At 40.0% G+C, this 16,564-nt stretch overlaps 3 protein-coding genes across 3 annotated transcripts; all 3 read right to left on the reverse strand.

The window, feature by feature from the left end:
• Positions 1 to 605: 605 nt before the first annotated feature.
• Positions 606 to 4,148, reverse strand: prdx4 (peroxiredoxin 4). Its single transcript, XM_018692559.2, has 7 exons — positions 3,840 to 4,148; positions 2,327 to 2,444; positions 2,084 to 2,200; positions 1,728 to 1,850; positions 1,404 to 1,534; positions 1,193 to 1,227; positions 606 to 731 (listed from the first exon to the last, which is right to left on the reverse strand). Exons 1-7 carry the CDS (start codon positions 4,036 to 4,038, stop codon positions 681 to 683), a joined length of 774 nt encoding a protein of 257 aa, XP_018548075.1. The 5' UTR covers positions 4,039 to 4,148; the 3' UTR covers positions 606 to 680.
• A 702-nt stretch (positions 4,149 to 4,850) lies between these two features.
• On the reverse strand, positions 4,851 to 7,974 carry LOC108893160 (uncharacterized). Its single transcript, XM_018691019.2, has 8 exons — positions 7,610 to 7,974; positions 6,832 to 7,435; positions 6,402 to 6,650; positions 6,153 to 6,273; positions 5,762 to 5,867; positions 5,402 to 5,640; positions 5,134 to 5,292; positions 4,851 to 5,013 (listed from the first exon to the last, which is right to left on the reverse strand). The coding sequence occupies exons 1-8, from the start codon at positions 7,682 to 7,684 to the stop codon at positions 4,887 to 4,889; spliced, it is 1,680 nt and encodes a 559-aa protein (XP_018546535.1). The 5' UTR covers positions 7,685 to 7,974; the 3' UTR covers positions 4,851 to 4,886.
• A 1,233-nt stretch (positions 7,975 to 9,207) lies between these two features.
• pdha1a (pyruvate dehydrogenase E1 subunit alpha 1a) lies at positions 9,208 to 16,455 on the reverse strand. The gene is made up of 11 exons (XM_018691274.2): positions 16,300 to 16,455; positions 15,310 to 15,378; positions 15,037 to 15,210; positions 14,684 to 14,810; positions 14,430 to 14,521; positions 13,922 to 14,014; positions 13,426 to 13,581; positions 13,101 to 13,172; positions 12,945 to 13,012; positions 12,192 to 12,300; positions 9,208 to 11,428 (listed from the first exon to the last, which is right to left on the reverse strand). Exons 1-11 carry the CDS (start codon positions 16,345 to 16,347, stop codon positions 11,264 to 11,266), a joined length of 1,173 nt encoding a protein of 390 aa, XP_018546790.1. The 5' UTR covers positions 16,348 to 16,455; the 3' UTR covers positions 9,208 to 11,263.
• Positions 16,456 to 16,564: the final 109 nt, after the last annotated feature.

Here is a 16,564-nt window from a genome sequence, read left to right on the forward strand (position 1 = left end):
ATATTCATTTTTAAATAGTTGGTACGTAATTGCTACAAATCAGTCATGCCATTACTTGCTTGCAGGCTGCTTTGAAATCAGTGCACCTGTACTCAATATGATCTCCCACAGTCAATACTCAATTACTTTACTTAAACCTAATCTTTCAAACATGCAAAACATCAGCATGTTGTTTGGCCCTTTTCCCACAGTTATTACAACACTTTTCATTATTGATGTTAAAGTTAAGTAAGCACCATCTTCTAGAAATTGCAATTTGCTCTCAGACAGCTCTCAGTGCAAACTTATTTAATCACTTGATGCTTAAATTCTGGCCTGACCCTGCATGATGTACAGAGCCTGCAGCTGGTTTCCAAGGCAAGTAATGTACAATATTCTGTGTATTAACCATACATTAATATTTTAGCAAATTGACACCATGACTGGTACAGCTAATACTGTGACATTTCTGATTATAATTTCTTCCTTACAATGTAATCAGCTGGTGCTGGTAAGCATCTGGCAGCTGGGTGAAGTGACAGCTGTTCTTTCCTACTGTTATACAGCTTTTAGCACAGAAGAAAACATAAGTTTGAACTGAGCTGAATCTAAACGACCAGACAGCATTTTAAGAAAAACACATTTTATTTGAACTTTCAGTAAGTGGTGGATTTCACAGACTGGGAAAACACAAACGCAGATCAGTTCAATTTATCAAAGTACTTCAGCTTGCCTGAAGGGTCGGGAATGATCTGTGGGGAAGAGTGAACTAAATTAGTGCACAGCAAATATTTCTTAATATGATGGCAATAGAAATATATTACAAAATGCTACAAACCAGGTTGTGACTAATGTAGATCCCTGACAAAAAAAACTAGTCTGATATTGTGTGTATTCCAATTATTTCTCCATTTCCCACTTCACAATAAAAAGTCTAGTCCACATTTAAAAAGCAGTATTTTCAAACCACCAGTGTGGACCAAGTTGAACATTATGTTTCCCACAAGCAGCAGAAGTATGCTTTTCTTTTTTGCAAAACAGACTGAGACAGCGTGTGTTTTAGCCTGGCACAGTATTTGTTAGTGCACTTGCTGTACAGAGACAGACTGATTTGTGAATAAATGGTACCCTGTCTGTGATCTACTATCTAATCTAGGACAACACTAATTAGTAAGCAAGGATCCTAATCAGTCCAAGCCCCAGTGATACTCACTGTGTCACTGCCTGGCTTCCATCCTGCTGGACACACTGTAAAAAAAAAAAGAAGATATAATTCCAGTCAGCACTTTAGGAAAATCAGCTCCAGTGAATCAAAAGACAGAATCTACTGAAAATAAGTTATATGTTTCAGATATAGATTGTGTTGTGCATGAAAAAAAAAGCTACATTTCAAAAGTCAGTTTGTTTTTATAAGCTCCTCATACCTTCTCCGTGCTTGTCAGTGTATTGGAAGGCCTGGACCAGCCGCAGAGTCTCATCCACAGATCTTCCTACTGGAAGATCATTCATGGTGATCTGCCTCAGGATGCCTTTGTCATCAATGATGAAAAGTCCCCTGAGAGAGACAAATTAGATTCAAGCATAACTTAGTGTTAGTTGTTTACTGCGCTCCTATAACTTATCGCCTATTGCTCACTCCTAAAGCACTTCAGAGTGGCATAACAGTGTTATATAACAAGATGTGTTTCATTAAGTCGGTCGCCTATAAAACTCTGATTATGGCCATAAATTTGAATGTGAAACTGTACCTCAGTGTGTGCCCTTGGTCCTCCAGGTAGACTCCATAGTCCTTTGAAATCTGGTGAGTGAGGTCAGACAACAGAGGGATTTTCATTTGTCCAAGCCCACCCTGCTTCCTGGGCGTATTGATCCTGTAAAAGAGAAACATTTACAGCGTTAAAAGTAAGCACTCACTCCTCTTCAGAAATGTAACACAACTAGAACCAGTGAAATTCATCATCCGACCTTTCAATGTATGTGAATCATTATTCCGCTTCAGTCAGTCAACTATAATGTCTAATACTGGGCGTCTGATATTATTAGGTTTTGTCTTCAGGCATTAAAGCCTGATAGCATGTAGATGCACTGGGGACAGCAGTCTTACCAAGCCAGGTGGGTGAACTGGGAGTCCACTGAGCAGGCAACCACCTCTGTATTGATGGCTTGAAACTCATGCACACGATCGCTGAATGCAATGATCTCAGTAGGGCACACAAATGTGCTGCAAAAGACACAACAAACACGTTAGCATAGGAAGATACTAACAGAAACATACCACTCTGTCCTGCAGCAATCCCTACAACACAAACAAAATGATTATGTAACATGGGCCTCAGATGTTACTCACAAGTCCAGGGGGTAAAAGAAGAACACAAGGTATTTGCCTCTGTAGTCCGACAGCTTCAGCTCCTTAAATTCACCATTGATGACAGCTGTTCCCTCCCAGTGTGGTGCAGGCTTTGAAACTTAAGTGGGATGAAAAACATATGTTTGATAAAACCAGGATTTTTTTCCTATTGTAACTGTAATTTGAAAACATACATGACATAATCTCACAAAATTAAGAATAGCAGCAAATACACATTTTAGGAGCTGGGACCAGAAAATGTTTGGACTTTCTAGTAAAGAAATTAGTTAATCACTGATCAGTTACATCAATCAACAAATCAATTCAGCTCTATATATACAGTATATCTAAAAATAAGTATATAGTAATAATAGTATAATTCTCGCAGCTACACTAAATTGCTTTTTTCTTTACAACATCCATAAACATCTTTTGCTCTTTTGCTTTTATTAGTCTCTTATGGTTAAATTTGCTTTTCAAAATTTTCCCACTTTATATCATTTTCTCTGTTTTATTGTACATGCTTTGTACAAAGTCTGTGGAGATGGTGACAGAAAGCATTTCACTGCACGGTTTGTTAAGAGCTGCAACAATTAGTTGATTATCAGAAAACTAAGCAGCTATTTTTATAATGAAATAATCTTTTTAGTCTTTTTTTAATGCCAGACATTTGCAGGTTCCAGCTGCTCAAATTTGAAGATATAACTGTATGGGGTTATGGGAAACTATAATAGGCTTTTTCACTATTTTCTGACATTTTATAGGCACAACAGCCCTGGTGCAACTGTGGTTGTGACAAATAAATATATAACTCTTTGTGTCCCCTGTTCTTTTTTGCAGATGCAGTTTTTTCCTACATTTGACGAAACATGTGAAATCATTATTTTGAAGACTCTTCTTGAGACAGTGGAACAAGCACAGTGGCCAATGGCTGCTGGTGCACAAACACTGCAAAATTAGGCTCTGTGGCATGGGACAGAGTCTCAAATCTCTTGAGGACAGATGACAGAGAGAAACTCTGCTGGTGAAGAGGAAGGTGCTTTGACTGTATATGATATAATTCATACCTGACCAGGTGAGTTTAATGCATGCCTCTGACAGTGTTTGTTATGTTGTCCCCTGGTGTTATGTATATGCGTGTGTATGAACCAGTGTTGGTGCTGTGCCATGCACCGTCATGTGTCAGAGGGGCGGGGGAGCAGGATCCAATGAATTTCATAGAATGACGTGTCCTACAAACACCACCTGATTTAAAGTTAGGCCTAATGTGTGAATGACACCAACCTCTTAAACTGTCAACTACGAGTTAAACTATAAGACACAGCCAGTTAAAGTATAAGAGAAGCTGCAGACAGACCCTGTCAGTTTGTCTCTATTGTCCTGACAGCAGGAGCAGCGCGCTGAAGCTGCAGCAGCTGCTGCGTTTGTCGAGAAAGGGGGAAATGAAAGGAAATCACAGCGCACTTTGAATATGCAAACACGAATTAGGGGTGAAATGCTGAGAGGAACTCACTCTTGGCTTTGCTGAGGTGCAGGGAATGGTCAGACACAGGAACACGGAAAGCCTCTCCAGGATAGACGTGTCCTCCCGCGTAGTTGTGACACTGGGAGTTTGCAGATGTGGCTCTGGTGAGGAGGAGGAGGAGGAGGAGAGCGGCGCAAAGCGCAGAGAAAAGCCCCTGCTTCGTACTCGTGTGGGGAAGAAACTCCATTGTGCCGTCCCTTTGAGAGCACGTAGCCACTGACTGGCAATGCGTTTCAGCCTTTTGACAGGATTTGAAGAGTCTTCTTCCTTCGCTTCTTCTTCTTCACTCAGCTGGCGGCCTTATTGTTGCATTACTGCCATCTTCTGGAGCTAATTAAGTCATGCTACCCACTTCCTGCTCCACAGTCTTTCCATTAAACTTCCATCAGTGAATAAGTAACATGATACATAAAACAAATATGTAGATAAATAAATGCTGTCTTCTGCCATGCCTGCTTCCTCCATAACTCAACACATTTATTTATTTATAGGACATTAATTCCTCAGCTACCTGCCCAGTCTCTCTACTGCATATTAGCACTGTGTCCTATTTTGCAATGTGTATATACTTACATATGTTTGTGTGTGTCTATGTGCATAACAGAGGCTGCACTGTTTTTGAGACAATGCCAACAGACAGACAGAGCCTACCATGTGGCTCCGCCAGTCATTTTATTTATCACAACAGAACGGGACATAGAACAGGACCATATAGGTGTAGATTTTTTTTTAATTTTTAAAGAGGGAAACCCAACAGTTCCCACCCTGAGCAAGCATTTAGCGACAGTGGCAAGGAAAAACTTCCTTTTAAGAGGCAGAAACCTTGAGCAGATCCGGACTCAGGGTGGGCGGCCATCTGCCTAGACCGGTTGGGTTGAGAAAGAGAGAGAGAGAGAGATGGGGTGGGGGAGTGTAAGGGGGGGTGAGAGAGGGAGAAAGATTGGGGAGGGTGTCAAAGAGAGAGAGAGAGAAAAAAGAAAGATGGGGGGGGGGGGGTTTAGAGGGCGGGGTGGTGGTGGTGTTGGGGGGGGGGGGTTATTTCCTGGTCTTCTTCAAGATCTTGTCCAGGGGCCGTCTGTCTTTTTCCGGGATGATCTTCGTCCACAGGTGCAGAAAGTCCCCATGAAGTACCAGGTCCTGGAGGATGCTCTGTCCATGGTGCCTGTGGAGGAACACGCTTCTCGTTTAGCACAATGTTCAGAAAAATAAACATTCAACTGACAAACAAACCAAGAGCCACGAATCACAAGCTGCAGTAAACTTCTTAAACTTGATAGCCTACCTGACGTCTGACGCAGCATCCACTGACATTTTGGAAACAGCAGTGACGAAGCGTTCGGTGAAGCTCTTTCCTGCTGTCATGATGCAGTCCACTCCAAGCTTGTCAGCGAGCTGGTGCAGGTGTTGTGCCATACTCGCCCGTACTGCAACACAACGGTGGCTGAAGAGGGACAAAAAGAGAGGAATGTCAGACAAACAAATTAAGTAACTGTGTCTGACTTCACTTGATTTCAATGATTAAACAAATACAGTGTCTTCTATCCTCTTACTTCATCCCTGTGTTCAACAGAGTGGTCACAATCCGACCATGGCTGCAGTTTTCAACCATTGCGTCTAAAGCCAGATTGGCCTGCTGATGAATAAAGGCATTAGTAGTTTGTGCCAGTTTCAGTAGCAGGGCTCGGCCGGTTCTTTCTGCCTCTGGGTCCATGGCTTTCTGCAGGTGTACGTATAGCTCAGCCACGGTGTTCATAGCTGCACAGGCCACTGCAGAGCGCAGGTTTTTCACCTGTGAAATAAAAAATCAACATCATCAGTCAAGACTGCAGTTTGCACATTCTGGGAAAATGAGTGTTGCATGAAATAGAAAGTGGGAAACAAATATACAAAGAGGAAAGTGTGTACAATACCTCCTCAATGAGGACCAGACACACTTCGTGGAGTTTGGTCTTCAGGGTCCCTGAGTGGTGCTGTGCCAGAGCTTGAATGGTTTCCAACGCATCCATTTTCTTCTTCCTGAATGTTTACGTGAAAAGAATTAACTAACCGTGCTGTACAATTACACAAATACACTGAACACACCTGCAGTTGAAACTGCAGCAAATATTGCCAAGTTTGTTTAAAAAAAAGTGCATCAACTGATTCAAGGTTTAGCTCACAAAATGTACAGGCTTTTCAATAAAGTTTTGTAAAACAGCTTTTAGCAGGATGAACTGATGTCAGTTGCAAAGTAAGAACCTGACTTAAGATCAAGCACATGTTCAGCTGGTACAACAGACTTCTCTAGTGTCAGTGTCTTACCAGTCATCTGAGGCTAGCAGCTTAAAGCAGAGGGACAGGCTCTCCACAGGGTTCCTCAGCCGCTGTCGCTCAACTGTTGTAGCATTTGCAGTCTTGGAGCTGTTTCTGACTGTCTTCTTGCCTGATAAAACAGCAAAATAGTCTTTACTCACCTCTCTTTTTATTCACAGCATTGTGCATACTGCAGCTACTATATTTAAGTCTACACATTGTTCTACAATTACTCAGGATGTGTATAAAAGAACTTACCTGCCCCACTGGCAGCCTTTGCAGGGTGCAGGAATGTCCCAGGTCGAGATCCTCTCCTCTTTGTTTGGGCATCCTTTGGAGGGGTTGGAACCAAAGGTTTCACCACAGAGGTCCTAGGGGTCTTCTTTGCAGCCGCTGGGGGTCGAGGTGAGGGGTGGGAGTTGACATGGAAGCGCTCCAGTGTTTCCACAATAGCCTCGACCTTATTTTTTGCCGTCTGGAGCCTGAATCTATCGCTTTCCTCCTTGTCTGTTGAAATCAATGACAAAATTCTCATCACTTAAACGTCTACTGTGCTTTTACTCAAGTAAACGCGTAAATGCAGGCATTGTGCTTGTAATACAGCAACCCAACAGTAAAAACACATAGAAGAATAGCAGGGGTTTCTGGAAAATAAAGCCATTATCAGTTTGTCTTTAGAGGAACTGACCTTGTCTGGTGAATTTGGCAGAAAGCACAGGCAGACGAGATGCTCTTCTCCTGGGCAGAGGAACAGCTTGTGGTGGAGTAGGTGACACTTCAATAGGGCTTTCAATCAGGGAAATGGCTCTCAGCTCACTGGGAGTGTGAGTATCTACAGAGCTGAGGCTGTACACAGAACTGATGGAAGCCACCGGGCTCCTGTCTTCGTCTCCCATTGAAGCCTCCTTAAAAGCAAGTGCAGTTTGACTGCCGAGGTGCACTTGGTCCCAGCAGTTTTCCTCCTCATTCCAAATCTTCTGGTTTCTGTCGACGTCCTCCACGTTCAAACGAGGTCCATCTAAAAGAGGGCTGATCCTCCGTCCTCTCACTGAGGATTTTCTGCTCCTTCGGGGAAGAGCTGGTGGTTGAGGTGAAGGCAGGGTGGCATCCCCAACGGAAAGTCCTAGTCTCTCCAGAACAGAATCAGCCCGGGCTTTCTCAGCGTTACACAGTCTCTCTGCACGCTGAGTTAATGCAGCCCTCTGTGCTTGCTCAGCCCTCTGTATGTCCACAATCCTGGACTCACTGGTGAAGCCATCGTGGCTCTCCTCTGTACATGGGCTTCCAGTTAGCTGTGGAAAATGAACAGTAAAAATAACTAAGTGAATTAAGAACAATTACAGAGTTGATCTAGTTTGACAAAGTTCTTGACAAGATATATTTTTTGATTACTCTGTACATGTAAATGAAAAACTTTCAGATATGATCAGTAAGAAGGTCGGAGATTAGTAGAGTATGTTACTTACATCACCACCATCGCAAGCCATCAGGGTCCACTTCCAAAATCGATGGAAGATGTTTGATGATTCCTTATTATCCATTTCTTCAAGAAAAATGCAGTTAAATTTTCCACAAGTAGAAACAACCTTGAGTACTTTCTCTCAGTCAGATCAGTGTATTACTGAAGGGTGCTGGGTTATATAGTTAGTCTCAGAACATCTACTATGGAATGTCACAATTAGAGGTGATGTATCAGTGGATCCAGGAACATCTGACCGTTCTACCAGGAACATTCTACATTCTCTACTGTTGTGTGTGCTTATGTCCAGGTATTACTCATGTTGTGGGGACCTGTATGTGTTTTTTGCAGACATCATGGGGACTTGCCATCTTCAATGGGACAAAAAGTCCCCATAACAAAAATCATGCATTTTTAAGGTGAGGGCAGCACTCCCCAATGGCAGGGGCATCCCCCAGCAGGACAGTGCACACACCGTGCCACAAAAACTGCTCAGAAATAGCTCAAGCTCAAGGCATGCCCAATGCAAAACAAAATACATGTTTAAAAGGATTGTTATTAAAAGTTCTAAGCACGAAAACCTACACCTCATTGTATTTACAGGCCAAATATTATTATTTTCTTAAATTTAACATTCCTCTCATTTTTTTATTATTATTATATATTACTACCAAAAGACAATGGGTGCACACATAAACAGAAAGTTTAGTACTAACAGCTGCTCTGTTGAACCTTCACAGTACATCAGCGTCACTATGGGCAGTAAAGTCTTTACTTTAAAATAACATATTTGTCATTCTGGCTGTCGTGTTGACAGCACTTACTGACACAGAAAACATGATTTGAATGATTCAATTCTGTGTTGGGTGTTTACAGTACATTACAGTACATTTCTGTGTCAACTGTGTTAAAAAGTTGCATACTGCAACTAAAGACTATGCTGGGGGTATAACAACTTATTAAACTTTAGCTGACAGACTTCAGTTTAGTCCATGGGTTTGTGCCATGAACCTCAGGTTTTCTAACAGCAAACTGGAGTTTTTTTTCAGTGTCTTTTTAAATTCTCACATTAGTCTCCTAAAGCAGGCAAAAGCTTCTGAAAGCTTCATTTAAAGGTAAAATATTTTGTTAAACCACAGTTGACAAAACAATTACACCCAGATTATGTTCAAGGATCAAATCATCAGCAAGGCTTAAGTAGATTATGATCTGATATTTATAAAACTAAATTTGAGGGTCTTGTTTAGGCTGGAGTTCTCAGTAATTGGTCTGTAGAGCTACTAGTAGCAGAGCAGTAGGGGGATTACTTCCCTGTGGCAGTCAAAAATCATGATCATGTTGCTGTTACTCGGACACAAATTTGCAGTAAAAAATACACTGTAAGTTACTACTACTACTACTACTGTTACTACTTTATTGAAGTCACTTAACATGGGGGTCAATACCCTCACTGAGCCAGAAGAACCTCATCAGCAGATAAAATAAACCAATATCCTATTGCATTTATAAACCAATTACTTTGCTGAAAAAGTCGTAAGTGTTATTCATTGAAGTACTTCGTGAATTTACCCAATAGCTCCATATAAACAAACAGGAGTACACACATACAATACCTTAGTCTTTTTATTACAGTGGCTCACACATAAAACCAATATTTCTATGGAGCATTTCCTTATGCCACCCTCAATGTAACAGTTCACAACAAATACTCTATACACTGTAGGCATTTTCAGTTGTATTAAGACAGGTATTGACATTTTAAGCTTTAGTCTGTCTTCTTATTTAACATTTTTCACATTACAGAGAAAAGACCCTTCCCTTCTGGTACCCTTACAGGGCTACAAAGACTGTTAGAAAGTTTATGAATAGTCATAAGTGAAACCTAACAGGGTAGCTTGCTGCTAGCAGTACATGCTGATATGCAGGTTGTTTTTATTTTGCCACCTGAGGTGTCAGTTTTGTCACAATAATGTGTTCAGGAACGTGATAAAAATAAACAGACTGAAACTCAAAATGTCCATATATCCCTGCACATTTGAACCAATAATGTGCCACTGCTGTTGTTAAAATATCACAAAACACCTTCTGAGCAAAACATACAAGTGGCTCATAAAGCTACAGATAAACCATGAGCTGAGCCAACAATACTCTGTACAACTCTCCTAGATCTGAAAAATTGGAATAATGAAGCTTAGCTGAGAGAATAGAAGTCACAATGTTTACATTCACCTTTGGTTAAGATTGGGGTAATTGTGAGTGTACATATTTAGGATAACACATATGCACACCAGAAATTGAATAAGTGCTACTCCAAATATATGTAACTGAACTGTTAATGTTTGTGTCATGAAACTCAAAAAGGCACCTGAGCACCTGAGTATCTGCAACATAACCGTATGAATGTAAACACACACTGTGAACATCTGTCTTCACACATCTGACATTTAGATGCATAGAGTCACCTGCTCACCTTGGAGTGCGGCACAAACAAGAGAAAACACATTCATCCTCCAAACAACACGAGATCTGCCAGGCACATGTTTGGTTTGGCGAGATAACTTATAACATTTCAAACCTTTCCCTTGGCATTCTTTACCCTTTATTACATACAGCATAAAGAAAGAAAATCATATGGAGACATATTGAGAATGTTGATAGTAACAACAGTCTTTACCCTGCTGCCTTTTATGGTGTCTTTGTAACAAGGGGTTAAATAAAAATAAAAAGACAAGAGCTGATTAACTCAAATTGAATTATTTATCCTGTACACTTAGTATAAAGAGTACAAAGCTATTTTTACAGGTCAGACAGTCTCTTTCTGAGATGAACAGTGGATGGACTAAATTACACCTCAAAAATGACTTGAGCCAAGCATCAAACAAACAAATTTAGAATCTGATAAATATATTCACTTGGGGCCAGATTTACAAAACCTTCTGAAGTTTAAAAATGCTAATTTATTGAGTTCCCCTCTACACTTAATTCCGAACTTTTAATGAATGTACTTCATAAATTAAATTAAATAACCCACAAATGTCGTGGATGGTGATTTTAATTACTAAACATAAGAATAAAGCTCAGAAATCTGGTGAGTTAGTTCATAGGTAAATATTCTTGCAAAAAAATAAATAAATATGGGACAGCATTTCATGAAATGGCACTTGAGGAAGAAGATTATCTAACTTACTGCTGGGTCCGTCTGATTTACATTTCCCTCTGTAAGGCTTCGTGTTTACAGTGATTTATGTTGTAAATCAAGACTCTCGAAGTTGGGATCTTTGCAAACTGTAGAAAAACTAATGGCAGTAAATGGCTCTTCTAAAGGTAGAATGATGAGCCCTGATATCTTTGACTGTGTCTGTTTGGAGACACGGACAGAAGTAATGTAAAAAGGACGGACTGACAAGACAGTAAGCATTTAAAAAAGGTTTTCAACATTTAGTGTCAATCTTTGTTTGTTTAATTCTCAGAACATCTTTGTGAATTTGGCCCCTGCTGTTAAAATAAACAGCTTTATTACCTGCTGATGCTTTAAGCTCTGGGTCTGAGGAACTAGTTTATGGAACATTTTGTGATGTGTGTGTATATGGGACAGGTGGGGAGAGGGGGTCAATTTATTATAGGGTGGATGAGGTGATGAGATGAAGGGATGAAAAAAACTTTAGCTAACAGACTTCAGCTTGGACCACGGGTTCGTGCCGCGCACCTCCACCGGTGGATTGTTGGAAAAGATGTGGTTGCACAATTCTTCCAGTGGGGGTTCAGGATCTGTGGTGGCAAACTGAGCAGCATCTTCAATTTCTTTCCTCACCTCTACATCAATCTCCTACAGACACAACACAGGCAACATTTATGTTGAACCTATACACAACCAGGGAAATTTGATTGAAGAAATGCACTGTTTAGAAAAAGTATGTAAATAAAATTACATAGATTATATTTTAACACATTAAAATTAGAGAATATTTTTAATAGATCTTGATCACAGAGGCATCTGTGGTAGACAACATACATACAGTACATAAAGTATATGGAGTACTGTACAGTCCTAACCTCTGTGTTTGCCTCAGGCCAATCCCTAGTCCTCTACAGTATTTGTGCTGTGGTGAGTTCAGCTGAGCTCACAAGTAGAGATGAGACAGAAACTAAATCCAGTGAAACCAGCACTCTCTTGTGTTTAAATAATGCACTACAGGTGAATGTGTGAACTCAAACAGTGTCTCCAATCTCAAAAGAAAACTGCAGCAAAATGGTCAAACGGTCTTTGCAGCATTTTCTCAGCATGTAATTCATTCAGCAACCACTTAACAAATAACATTTATGTAACATTTCTAGCACACAGATTTATGCAGCTAACTTTCTCACATAACATTCATATTCCTGACTCACAAACTGACTAGAAAACAGAATTTTGTAACTTCATAAAACTGAATTTATCTGTTGTATTGCTTGTGTTTTCTAGTCAGATTATATGTAAACGTTTTGCACTTATGCATTGTTCTAATTTGGTAAACTGGATTTATAATGACCTCAGAAGGTTTGGCCAATTAATAGTTTTTTTTTGTTTTCCATTGATTTTGTTTTCCTACCTTGAGCTCCTCCACGCTGGCCATGTTGTTGCTGAGCATGCGGTCCTTCAGCATGGAAATGGGGTCACTCTTACTGCGGACCTCCTGGATCTCCTCACGTGTGCGGTAGCTGAGAGGGGAGAGATTGGTGCAGGGAGGTTGTAGGGATGCACTAATATTAGCTTTGTTTTTTTTTTTTTTGTTTTTGTTTTTTTTGGGGGGGGAGCTGGGCTATAATCTTGATAACTAACATCACATTACTTTTACTGACCACTATTAATTTAACGATGATTGATTTGGAGTTTTTGTACAAAATCATAATAATTGCCTAAATGCTGCTGAGTGATCTAAAATTTTTTCAGAACAACATTTCAGTAACTTTGCTGTGATTTCTGTTGTGTTTACTTTTCTCATCATAACTTTGAGAAATTCCTCCAGTATCAATACCATTATTATATTATATACCAATATTAGGTGCCTGTGTTCAGTCCATCCCTAGGCTGTGATCAGGGCATTGCAAGGCCACTACAGCGGGAAGGTGAATACGTGAAGACTACCGTGGGACAGTGGCAGAAGCAAGGGGCAGCAGCAGTGAGGATAACATTTAGAGATCAGATACTGTTAATCTATAAAGTACAGTACAGTGCTAAACATACAGACTGTCTTAAAAGGATAATTAAGAAAGAGTAATGGCAATCAATTGCAGAGTTATAGCAAAGATTTATATTGTGACAAATTCAAGTTTATGGCAGGTCAGGAACTGTGATCACTTACCTCACACCGGGATCACTCATACTGTGTCCGTGATAGCGGTATGTCTGAAGTTCCATGAGAATGGGACCCTGGTGAAAAAACGGTCAAAAATTATTTAGCTATAAAAATTAAAATCACATTTCCTGCTTAATATAACTCAGTAATTGTATAACTTACCTTTCCAGATCGGCAGTGATCAGCTGCAAACCTGGTTGCTTCCCGAACACACAGAACATCCATCCCATCCACCTGCACGAGAACAATTTCCAAAATTTCAATTTGAATTATTATTTGTCTTTTTCTGGAAATGCACTAAAGTAATTTACACTAAACTGATCATATGGACAGAAGGACAACACTTTTTTAAATCAAGTATCATGTCACATATCTACTATGTGGATAACTTGATCAAATCAATAGAAAATCTATGTACATGAATTATTCTGTGCGGTCAGTTTTATCAGTGGAGAAAAAGGTTCAGAGAAATGAGTAAGATCAGTACCCGGAGACCAGGAATGAACTCTCCTCTCTTGTAGTAGTCTGTGCTGGCTGCAGCTCGCTCCACTGATGTGCCCATGCCATACCTGTTGTTCTCACAAATGAAGATGACAGGCAACTTCCAAAGTGCGGCCATATTATAGGTCTCAAAGATCTGACCCTGTGAAGTACACAAAGGATTTTTTTAATGTGGCATGAAGACATAATTAGTCTGAAAATAAAATAAAATAAATACAATAGTAAAGGTGTGCAGTGAGCAGATGAGGTTTGCTCAGTTACAGGATGTCTAGAAAGATCAGTAGCAGCTCTGATTCAAAAGTAGACAAACAGACTATTGAACTGAACTAACACTAGGTGGATGGTCTAACTTTACTGTATTTCTTTCATTGTAATGCATTTCTTAGTGAAGTTTCTCATCTAATGACTTCATGTTCTTACAGGAATCCCAACTGAGCAAAGCTAGACTATAGACTAAAACCACAGTAATTTCTGTGCCATACCTGGTTGGCAGCACCGTCACCATAGAGACAGACACACAGCTGATTGTTTTCCTGATATTTGCAGGCCAGAGCTACACCAGCACCGAGGGGAACCTGAGGAGAATGAAGATATGTGTAGTGTTACATTATATCCACCTTCAAATATAAAGTATTCCTTTAAACAGTTTTACAAGGAGCTGCCTGATGCAGCGCTGTTACAGAGAGTCTTATGTTCATGCTAACATCACACATTTTTCAGCGGGATCAGCCCACATGTTCTTACAGGGTTTTCACATAACAACAGATTCATACAGAACAACCTGACTGGATATATTTGGTGTAAATAAACCACTTTTATGTACAAAGTCTATATTACAAGTGGATGCTAAGCAAGGAAAAGACATTTGAGCTCCCATTTCTCTTTTTATAAATTGAATATTAATTAATTTGTTTTGCAAATGCCTTGCTTGGTCAGTCTCACAGAATAAAGAACTAGCCGGCGAGTTGCTAACAGACTTTGGTGATATACCTGAGCTCCAACAATTCCATTTCCTCCGTAGAAATTTTTACAGTACATGTGCATGGAGCCTCCTTTGCCCTTTGCGATACCTCCTCTTCTGCCTGTGTAATAATTACAAAAACATGCAAGCATAACAAGGGTAAGAAAGATGAGGTGAGAGAAAAACAGGAGAACGATTTGCATGTTAAACTCAAACATGACTGGAGCTCAAAATTCTCCCAGTCTTCAATTTTCCATTTTCCTGTGAGCATTAGCCAACTCACCAGTGAGCTCAGCCATGATCTCCTTCACAGTCCCTCCTCTGGTGTAAGTGTAGCCGTGGGCACGGTACGCAGTGATCAGGTGGTCTGTCAGATTGATTGCTGCTTCAATACCAACTGCACAAGCTTCCTACAAGGGGAAACAAACAGCTTGACATGTTGCCTGTCTTTTCTGTGTGCATTTCCTTCGCTACAACTTCTCTTTTAAATAACACTTGTGTGTGCCTCTGTTTTATGGTAATGTGTGATATCTGGATTTATTTCAACAAGGACTGTGAAACATAAATCATTATTCTAACAGTGGAATGAAACTCTCTGTATATTTTTGTTGTATAGAAAATTATAGTTCACTCAACCTGGCCATCATACAAGTGGCAAAATCCTCTGATGATCTTCTGCTTATATAGCTGATCTGCCTTCAGCTCCATACGCCTCATTGTCTGCATGGTGCGGTAGTACTGCAGACCCTCATCACGAGTCATAACCACCTGGGTGGCTGGGGCCTCATCCAACTTGAAGAGGTCACATTTCTAGAGGAAGGGAAAAAAAACATAATAACTAACAATAACACAAACTGCCATGTGCGTTGATCAGTTCTGCACAATTACAATTTTGTGCCTTAAGCTTACCTTTATCTCAAAGGTAGCCTGGGTAGTGAAGTCAGCATATGTGCGTGCTGACATGACCACTGCAGCCCCCTGACATGGGTGAAAAGATGATTTTTTTTAAATGACATATAAAAAAGTTTGCAAATTTCTGAGTAATTAAATTCCAGCATCAGCACTAAAAGAATATATTTTCTTGTAATACAAATAAAAAAATACAAAAAATGTTCTATTTAGCAAAATAAACAAGACATTTTCATATATTCAATATAGTCTAAACACAAGCAGTTGTACTAGAAGTTTAAAACATGCCTAAAATTGGCAAATCAAGTATTTAAATAGAAATGTCTGTTCAAATAAAGTATGCAGCACAATATACAAACATCTGGCCATAATCTCCAGCTTATATTCATCATTGCAATAAATCCAAATATAGTTAATGATTAGTATAACTGTATTTAACCGTTTACCACAGCTTGTTAGGTGATTTTAGAAATCTTTAAGGACCTTCCAGTTCGTGTTGTGATAATCCGAGTTGACAGTTTAAGAAAAGATATAACAAAGTGTTTTAAAGTGACATAATAATATGTTTAAGGTAGTAAATATCTATCAAAGTGGACTACAAGTGAGACACATTTTAGAAAAGTCTTCACAAGAAAATGAATCTCAGCAGGAAATTTAATCAGAGTGGACGACCAGTGGTATAACTGGCCTTAAATAAGCCTATTTTTAACAGGCTTCTCCGCCCCAGTCTGCATAATGCAAACCAAAGAGTGAAACTACGTAAAATTAAGGAACACCCAAAAGGACTGGGTCTTTACAGACCAACATATTAAAACTGTCAGAGATTTTTGTGCAGTTTTCGCTGTGTTAGCCAAACAAGCTATCATTCGGCCTCACAAGGTCAGAACAACGATGACTGTCTTGTTTAGGGTAAACACTGGAGGTTTTAGAGGAAGACTGTAATGCCGTGTTTGGCTATGACAGTCCATAGTTTAAACTTTGAGTACTTACATTTTTCTGAGCACAAGCTCTGAGCACGTTAGAGATATTGGACAGCATCTTTCCTGAGCTAGCAACAGAGTCACTGCACGGCACGGCTCCGTCCTTCTGTCAGCCTCTGTCCTTCCGGCTCCGCTCACTCTTCTTCTTCTCTGTCGTTAAGAACGGCAGAGAAAAACCACTGCTGCCGCCTCTTCTTCTCTGGTGTAAATGTGACAACACAGATATGAAACAGCAATTCGTTTTAAAATTACACTGAATAAAAACAACAACAACA

This window comes from Lates calcarifer, linkage group LG20 (assembly GCF_001640805.2).
Source record: "Lates calcarifer isolate ASB-BC8 linkage group LG20, TLL_Latcal_v3, whole genome shotgun sequence".
NCBI classification, from domain to species: domain Eukaryota; kingdom Metazoa; phylum Chordata; class Actinopteri; family Centropomidae; genus Lates; species Lates calcarifer.